This window comes from Cucumis melo, chromosome 8 (genome assembly GCF_025177605.1).
Source record: "Cucumis melo cultivar AY chromosome 8, USDA_Cmelo_AY_1.0, whole genome shotgun sequence".
NCBI lineage: Eukaryota > Viridiplantae > Streptophyta > Magnoliopsida > Cucurbitales > Cucurbitaceae > Cucumis > Cucumis melo.
In genome coordinates this window covers 5,707,030-5,716,806 of record NC_066864.1, presented here as the reverse complement: position 1 = coordinate 5,716,806, position 9,777 = coordinate 5,707,030, and the positions used below count along the sequence as shown (strand labels likewise).

General features: G+C 29.0%; 1 protein-coding gene and 1 pseudogene across 1 annotated transcript; both read left to right on the top strand.

Moving 5' to 3' along the window:
• LOC103485069 (salicylate carboxymethyltransferase-like) lies at window positions 1-5,151 on the top strand. The gene is made up of 6 exons (XM_008442526.3): window positions 1-136; window positions 682-1,080; window positions 1,155-1,412; window positions 1,514-1,697; window positions 4,416-4,492; window positions 4,774-5,151. The coding sequence occupies exons 1-6, from the start codon at window positions 62-64 to the stop codon at window positions 5,149-5,151; spliced, it is 1,371 nt and encodes a 456-aa protein (XP_008440748.2). The 5' UTR covers window positions 1-61.
• A 173-nt stretch (window positions 5,152-5,324) lies between these two features.
• On the top strand, window positions 5,325-8,593 carry LOC103485353 (S-adenosyl-L-methionine:benzoic acid/salicylic acid carboxyl methyltransferase 3-like; annotated as a pseudogene).
• Window positions 8,594-9,777: the final 1,184 nt, after the last annotated feature.

Sequence of the window (9,777 nt, the reverse complement as noted above, 5' to 3'; positions counted from 1 at the left end):
AAAAGGAAAAGGCAGATAAAAAAGAGAGAGAGAGGGCCATTACATATCGATACCATTAGAGATGGAGGTTAGTAAAATACTTCATATGAATTCAGGAGTTGGAGACAAAAGCTATGCCAAAAACTCCTTACTTCAGGTCTTCATCTTTTAATTTTCTTTTTCACTCTTCTTCTGTTCTTCTATTTCTATCTATCATCCTTATTTCCTCAAACAAATTGTTCTATTTTGGAATTTCAAAATTACAAATTTTAATCTCTAAGGCTCTTTTATTCCTTAAAACGTTAACCCACATTGTATATACTAAAAGCAACATCACTAAATTTCTCATTTATGTCTCATTTAATTTATTAACCATTTAACTATTGATTTTCGATTTTCAAAAATTAAGTCTATATATTCAATTTTTTTTTTTATGATAGTTTGTATATTTCTATTAAAAGATTCGTATTGTTTCAAATTTTAAAAAACAAAAAAAAAATTACAAAATGAAATTTTAAAATTAAATGAGTGTTTATAAGGTTAATTTTAAAAATTAAAAATAAAAAATCATTGTGTTTTGTCTCTCTCTTTTTTTCTTTTTTTGTTTGAGTTCTCAAAAGAAATTAAAGGAATGTCCATTACTACAAAGTAATGCTAATTTTTAATTGTTTTTTTATATTTATTTTGGGGACAATCTTATAGCAAAAGGCAACATCCATAGCATGGCCAGTTATAAAGAAAGCCATTGAAGGGTTGTGCAGTGAAAACAATAATCCAATGACCACTTTAAGCATTGCAGATTTGGGATGTTCTTCAGGACCAAACACTCTTACTATTGTCTCCAATTTAATCAAACAATTTCAGCTTCACAATAACAAACCAATCCAATATCAAATCTTCTTCAACGATCTACCTTCAAACGATTTCAATTCCATTTTTATATCCTTGCAAAATTTCTTGGAAGATTTGAAGAATCAAATTGGAGCAGATTTTGGAACTTGTTTCTTCAACGGAGTCCCTGGTTCTTTTTATGGTAGACTTTTTCCCGACAAAAGTTTACATTTTGTTCATTCTTGTTATAGCCTTCAATGGCTATCTCAGGTAAAAAAAAATTCTCATAAATTACCATTGTAGTTTAGCCATGTGAAATTGAATTGATGTATATATATACATAGGTTCCAAGAGAGATGGAGATAATCAACAAAGGAAGCATATTCATAGACAATAAAAGTCCAAAGAATGTGATTGAAGGGTATTATAAGCAATTTCAAAAGGATTTCTCACTGTTTTTGAAGTGTCGTGAAGAAGAAGTAGTAAGTGGTGGACGAATGGTTGTTACATTAGTAGGAAGAACAGATGAATATCCATCGAATCAAGATTATTGTTACGCTTTTACACTTTTGAATTTAGCTCTCAATGACATGGTTGCTGAGGTGAAATTTCAAAACTCTTTTACTAATTAATTTGGGACAAAAAGCTGTATTTTCTCGTCACATTATTTATCGTTGTTGTGTTTACAATAATCAATTTACAGGGGATCGTGGAAGAGGAGAAAGTTGATAGATTCAATATCCCAAACTTCATGCCAAGTCCAAAGGAAATAAAAGATGAAGTTTTAAAAGAAGGAAGTTTCATCATCAATGAACTTAAAGTTTCAAGCATTGATTGGAATTTCTACAATACTGAAATGGAAGGAACAAAGTATACGTCGTTTATAGGTAACAGTTACAATAATATTGCAAAATGCATTAGATCTGTGACTGAACCACTTATGATTCCTCACTTTGGAGAAGCTATTATTGAAGAATTATTTTATAGATATAGTAAAATAGTTAAGGAAGAGATGTCCAAAAAAAGGATCGAGTTCACAAACCTCACTATTTCCCTTACTAGAATCTAAAATAATGGGAGAAAAAGGAACAAAAGATATATGATGGTAGCTTTGTGTTTATTTGGTTATATGAAAGAGGAATTTGTTGAGTGGTCTAAACTCAAATGTCAAATCAGCCCAAATTTAGCTGGATTTGTTAAATAGTTGATAAAAACTTTTAAGAGAATTAAGATCAATATATACATATATGTGTACATATACATATATACATATATGTGTACATATACATATATACATATATGTGTACATATATGTGTCACTGTTGCTGTTGATCTATGTCCACATGTTGTTGGCAAATTTATGTTATTTTATCTAGCATTTTATTTTATTAATTTTATTTTGCTTTTTTCTATTCAATGATAATGATTTTTTTGTATGATTGTTATTTATTAAGGTGGTATTCCTACGTCAAAATATTTGTAAATATAGTAAAATTATATTATCTTATACATTGATAGATATAATAGTAGCCTATTGCAATTTATTGATGGATTAGAATATAAAATTTGGAATTTTTACCAAATAATGATAGTAGATTTTAGAATGTACCATATCTATCTACTCGGTAGGAGTGTTTACAATTCAGTTTGAAGCTGAAACTCCATCGAATTGCAAAATGAAAAAAACAAAAAATCTCATCCAAAATGGAACCGAATTGCTCATATCTGTCAAACAGAATTAAAATGCGATTCGATTTCAATTTAGTTTTAAATCATTCCATATCATAAATGTACGTGCCTACAATCTCTTACATGATTGTTTAGCTTTCTATATGACCGTTCAACCTCATACGTGATTGTTTAGTTTTCTATATGACCGTTCAATCTCTTACGCGATTGTTTAGCTTTTTAGACCATCGTTCAACCTCTTACACGATCGTTTAACTTATTCTACAATTGTTTACTCTCTTACAGTTCGGTTTGACTTTAGAATTAATCAGTTTAATATCTTAAATCGAACCGAATCGCATAAGAAACGATTTCAATTTAAACAAAACCAAATCGAACCGCATGCATTCGAATTTGATTTGAATGAGTCCGATTTTCATTTTTTTTTTCTTTGAAGAGCCCTAGTAGTTGGCACACGGAATTCTGCACGGTGCACACCAACAAAATAAAATTTTAACAATCTTATCTTATATTGAGAATAAAAAAAAATAAATGACAACGTGACACCTATTAATTAGACGAGAGAGGGCTGCACTCCATCTTTTCAAATTTCAAGAGATATATAAAAAAATCAGTTATATTTATCTGAAACATGACAGTGTATTATTGTACTCTCACTGTGTAGGATTACACAATACATAGCTGTAATCTAGTCTGCATCTAACTTTTCTCTCTGCTTTCAATTTAAAATTTTTTATTTAAATTTTCTTAACAAACAAATTAATTCCTACTCTTCCCTTTTAGTTCTTCAGTTTTTAGGTTTGCATTCCCTGTATTTGAAAATTAAATACTTTTAAAATAACTATTAATTTTGCTAGGGGACTCCATTAATGACACTGTTCTCACCTGGAAAAGCATATTATAAAATTTAAATACGGATATGGGGATCAAAGGATGAAGAGATAGAGTTATAGATAAAAGGGTCCCTCCCTCCATACACCAAATCCTAATTAGAGAAGCAAAGGCCAAAGGGATATGGAGGTTTGCAAAATACTTCATATGAATTATGGAGATGGAGACAAAGGCTATGCTAAAAACTCCTTACTTCAGGTCTTTCACTCTTTTTTAAAACATATATTTGTGTGCTTTCATTTCATCTCATCATTATTATATATCATATTAACAAGGGGTTTTATGTAAAGTTGGTGGTGATCAGTTTTATTTGTGATTTTATGGTGTGGTTAGCAAAAGGTAATATCCATGGCGTGGCCAATCATAAAGGAAACAGTTGAAGATTTCTGTAATACTCTAAACATTCCAATAACCACTCTAAGCATGGCAGATTTGGGATGTTCTTCGGGGTCCAACACTCTTATGATTATCTCCAATTTAATCAAACTAATTCAACTTCACAATAACAAACCAACCCAATATCAGATATTCTTCAACGACCTCCCTTCCAATGATTTCAATGCCATTTTTAGATCCTTGCCAAATTTATTGGAAGATTTGAAGAGCCAAATTGGAGACGATTTTATCGGAAATAACTGTTTCTTTAATGGAGTGTCCGGTTCTTTTTATGGTAGACTCTTTCCCAACAAAAGCTTGCACTTTGTTCATTCTTCTTATAGTCTTCACTGGCTCTCTCAGGTAATTCTTAGAATCTTTGTTCTTTCAAAAAAAATCCAATTCCATATTTTATTCTAATTCAATGTTAATTATTTATATAATTATTTCTAGAGGTATCGTCATTATTCTAATCATTTCAACAATGTACAAAATAAAGAATATGCTCGAACCATGTGGTTGAACATTTAGATTATATACTTGGATAATTTGATAAAAATAATTCATTTGTATTTGTACATGTTGTGTTTTTTCCACAAATTTATTATTGTTATACAAGTGCTTTTAACACTGTGAAATTCAATGTTTAGGTACCTCAAGGAATGGAGATAATAAACAAAGGGAATATATTCATAGACAGTACGAGTCCAAAGAATGTGATCAAAGGGTATTATAAGCAATTTCAAAAGGATTTTTCACTGTTTTTGAAGTGTCGTGGAGAAGAAATAGTAACTGGTGGACGAATGGTTTTTACCATATTAGGAAGAACAGATGAATATCCACCAAACACGGATTATTATTGTTATGATATTAAATTCATGAACTCGATTCTCAATAACATGGTTACAGAGGTGAATTAAAATACAATATTTAATATATAATTATTCTTAAAATACATATTCTTCTTCTTCTTCTTTTTTCATTAATAAAATTGTCTAAATTTTACAGGGGTTGATTAAAGAGGAGAAAGTTGATCAATTCAATATTCCAAAATTCAGGCCAAGTCCAGAGGAAGTAAAAGTGGAGATTTTAAAAGAAGGAAGCTTCATGATAAATTGTGTTCAAGTGTCGAGGATTGATTGGAATTTCTACAACAATGGTGAATTTGATGGATTATTATCAAATAATAATGTTTGTGGTGAAGTTGATAGTAGTTATTATTTTGCAAAATGTATTAGATCAGTGTATGAACCTCTTTTGATTTTTTACTTTGAAGAAGCTATTGTTGATGAATTATTTCAAAGGTATAGCAAAATTATAAAGGATGAGATGTCTAACAACAAATATGAGTATATAAACCTCACTGTATCCCTTACTAAGATATAATAAAGTTATTGAAAATTATGCAAGACAAGCTTAGTTTTCTTCTACACACACATATATAGAATAAATGTATGACACATGCTTGTAAGAACTTTTGATTCTTTATCTAAATAAATAATGCAAATTAAACTTTCCTATTTTTATGTGAATAGTTTAATGAACCATTATTTTATACTATGGATCAAGTACGATTATAGACTTTATAGCTCTCCAACCATTTGTATTTACGAAAATACATATAAACATGAACGTCAAAATGAGTATATGCAGAAAAAGTTTCTCACAATTATAGAAACTTAAAATTAAAGTTTAAAAAAATACTTTTGAATTTAAATAAATAAACACTTTATGAACAAAATTAATAACAGATACTTGATTGAAAAAATACGTTTGGAGTTTCGAAATTATATTCGCACCATATTATAACCTTAAAAAAATAGTAAAAAAAGAAAAGTGAACTCAAATATCTATACCCCATCACCATCTCTCTTCCATTAATTAATTTCTTCTCTCCCCTCATTCAACCTATGATTAGCACTTCTCTATTTTTTATCTTCACTCTTACTACCTTTATTGTATATGTCATAAAAAGAAATCTACCCCTTCAGTCAAGATATATAGATTATGATAACGCAAGAAGAAGAAAAAAAAAAGGCTAACACCCAAGGGATCTTAAGATATCAATGTTTTAAATATGGTGTAGGATAGCATTTTGGACACAGGGCCTTAATGGATTTAGTGCACCAAAAGGGGGCCAGCAAGATGATATCGTCCCACGTGGTTGCAGATGACTGATGTGCTTGTCGGTGTCTGGGAAATTTCTTCGATTTCAAAATAGCAGTAATCATGCATGAGTTTAATCCAAATAATTTTAGTTTTAGAATTGATTTTGAGCTTATGAAATAATGTATAATAAAGAGTAAACCAAGGTTGGGTGTTACGTCGAATTTCCCGATGAGAATGAGCAGTTGAATGAATAAATGATTCCATAATTCGGTTTGGTTTTTTTTTTTTTTTAAATTTGAAAGTTTGAATATATTTTAAAAACAAAATATTAATAATTTTTTTTAATCTAAAACTAACTATAAAATATTTTTTAAAACCTTTGAAAGTTAGTTATGGAGATTTTTTAATTCAAAATACAAAGCATAGTTTTAGGTATGTTTTTGTATAATTCAAAATCTTTTACTCATGTAATCTGTCTAAACAATCTTGTATCAAATGTAAACGATCTTGTTGTATTATCTTGTATCCAATCTAAACAATTTTATATCAATGATCGGGTATCTAATATAAACAAACTTGTAGTATTATACTCAACTTAAACGATCTTGTTCCAAATCTAAACAATCTATTAGTAATATTTTGGTATACCTTTGTCTCTCTAAATAGACAACTAATCGTTTAGATATTGGTACACTATCGTTTCGTTTAGATATTACACCAAGAAGAAAAAAAAAAGATGAGAGATAAAGAAGAAGCTAGGAAGAAATTATGGAAGAGGAAATGAATAAATCATGAACAATAATAAGCGAGACTACGAAGAAATAAAAGTAATAACAAGGAGGAGGAGAATAAATTGCAAAAAAAAAGTAAAGTGAAGAATGGTTCCACAATATTCAAAAACAACAAAGAGCAAATCTAAAACAAAGATAACTTTGTGGGCTTTAATTTTTTATTATATTAGTCGTAAATATTTTTAGACTTAATATATTTATGTAAACGTCCAATCGATTAAATCAATAATAAATAGTCATTAATTATCACGTGAGCAGACGAATGCTCAACCATTTACACTAAATTCATATGTTTACTTCACGAATTTAAAGACACATTTGACAAAGTAAAACCTAACTCGATCAACATGTTTAATATTTTGAGTGTTGAACCATTTAAAAAAATACCAAACATTCATGAACAAAATCAAAGTTAATTAAAACCTAGCCCAAAAATTATTTTTTTAAAAAAATTCAAATAAAGTCAACTTTGATGTTTATTGGAAAAGTCAAATCTACATGGAATTGGAGTTCAAATGATAATTATTCAAATTAAAGTCAAGTTTATATTTCTCTATGAGAATTCCAAACTAAAAATGACACTGAAATTCCATACCTTCGAAATTAAGATTCAATTGTTTGTTTGTTTTTTTCTTAAAATATGTGGATGGAGAAAACGAATTATTTATTTATTTATTATTTTTGTGGCATGATCATTATATCGAAAGGCAATGTCGATAGTGTGGCCAATTGTAAAGGAAGCCATTGAAGATTATCTGTGCACTGAAAATATTCCAATTACCACTTTAAGCATTGCAGATTTGGGATGTTCTTCAGAACCAAACACTCTTACAAATCTCTCCGATTTAATCAAACAATTTCATAAAATAATTCAACTTCACCATAATAAACCAATCCAATACCAAATAGTCTTCACCGATCTTCCTTCAAACGATTTCAATTCCCTTTTTAGATCATTGCCAAATTTCTTGAAAGATTTGTAGAACTAAATTGGAACTGATTTTGGAACATGTTCCTTCAATGGAGTCCCTGGTTCTTTTTATGACTGCATTTTGTTCATTCTTCTTACGCTCTTCATTGTCTCTCTCAGGTGATTCTAATTCAAAATCTTGTTCTCTACATAAAGAACTCATATGATCATTTGTGCTATATTTACTAACAAGTTCCCGTATTATATACATATATGTAAATAGGTACCTGAAGGGATGAAGATGATAAACAAAGGAAACATATTCATAGATAGGATAAGTCCAAAAAATGTGATTGAAGGGTATTATAATCAATTTCAAAAGGATTTCTCACTATTTTTGAAATGTTGTGGGGAGGAAATAATAACTAGTGGACGAATGCTTGTTACTCTAATAGGAAGAACAAATGTATCTCCACCAAAGGAAGATTTTTGTTACACTTTTACCCTTTTGAATTTAGCAATCAATAACATGGTTAAGGAGGTATTATATTATTTTGTGTTCTTTTTTTTTTCTTTTTTTTTTTTTTTTTTGTGTTTAATTAGTGTCCAAATAGAATTCAGTATAATTTTGTTTTGTATGTGGTGGTGAATTCATAAGCAGGGGATAATCAGAGAAGGGAAAGTTGATAGATTCAATATTCCAACCTTCATGCCAAGTCCAAAGGAAGTAAAAACAGAGGTTTTAAAAGAAGGAAGCTTCATCATAAATCGTGTTGAAGTCGCAGGAATTGATTGGAACGCGTATAATGATGAATTTGATGAATCAAATGTGCTCGTTGATAGTAGTTATTGTTACGCAAAATGTATTAGATCTGTGATTGAGCCCCTTATGATTCCTCACTTTGGAGAAGCCGTTGTTGAAGAATTATTTCACAGGTTTAGAAAAATAGTTAAGGACGAAATGTCAAAAAAAAAGTGCGAGACTACACGCATTACTTTTTCCCTTACTAAGAAATGAAATGAACATTGAAAATTAGAGATGATATTATATATTGCTTGGATTGTTTTATGTAAGACAAACTTTTGTAAGAACTTTGATCTATGCTATATTAATGGAATTGAAATATGAGTATTTGTTATTTTCTGATTGTATTGATGTATATTATATGTAAATGGTGATGTGTAGAAATGCTTTCAAGGATAAGGCGGACTAATCAACACAATTGACATTTGTCTAAAGGAAATCGGTGAGTTGGTCTTTGACTTCAACTCAAGGCTGGTTAATTGAGTCAAACGACATACATAGTTGTTTTACAATAATTATAATAGATAATAATTTTAAAAATAATAATTAAATATATAACAACATTGGAAAAGAAATTGCAAATATATTATATTCATTTAGTTATCAAAAACACTAGTCCAAATTCTCCAATCTTCTTCATGTCAATTACCTCACTCTTAATCTTATTTTGAGAAAATGAGAATAATAACAAAGAGATTAAAATATCATTCCACGTTTTCTATGGGAAGGATATAGAGAATAATAATAATTTAGAGATTATATTCATTCATAAGTAAAAAACGTGGTTTGATGCTTATTATAAGCCATTTTGAAACAATTTTTCAATGTTTCTTTTCTAAACTATCGAAGCTAGACTACATATCATTTTAATACTAGTTGGAAGAATAAGTGAAGATTATTGGTTCAAATTTTAAGGAGGTTAGTACAGTTGGTAATTTTCGACCTTACCAAAGTAGTTTAGGTAAATATAAGACGCATTTCTTTCCGTCTATGTTAATATCAACCTATTTAATTGATTAAGGAAAAGTATTTTTAAGAGACATTCACGTATAAACACTTTTGATTAAAAGAAAAAAAAAATCATGAATCAAATTTGTTATTTGATTTTTTATTTTTTATTTTGGCTAATCTTATAGTAGGTTACTAATTCAATACATTTATTTATATAGGAAAAGAGGCAGCAGATTTATTTAATGTTCTATGTTACATGGCATCGCCAAAGGAAGTGGTTCTAAAAGAAGAAAAGGTTTCATCCTTAATCCATCGGTTTGAAGTTTCCCATTATTAATTTAAATAATTATGTTAACAAAACTGAATCAAAGACCACTAATTAAGTCTATGTCCATGACTGATATAGACCAATTGTGTAGCTTGTCTGTGAAACTAGTGATGGTTAA

Bases quoted from the DNA above. Each gene is read 5' to 3' on its own strand.
- LOC103485069 (XM_008442526.3), top strand. From the start codon at position 62: ATGGAGGTTAGTAAAATACTTCATATGAATTCAGGAGTTGGAGACAAA. The intron at 137-681 runs GTCTTCATCTTT...ACAATCTTATAG, and splicing joins CCAAAAACTCCTTACTTCAG to CAAAAGGCAACATCCATAGC. The intron at 1,698-4,415 runs GTAACAGTTACA...TTCAATGTTTAG, and splicing joins AAAGTATACGTCGTTTATAG to GTACCTCAAGGAATGGAGAT.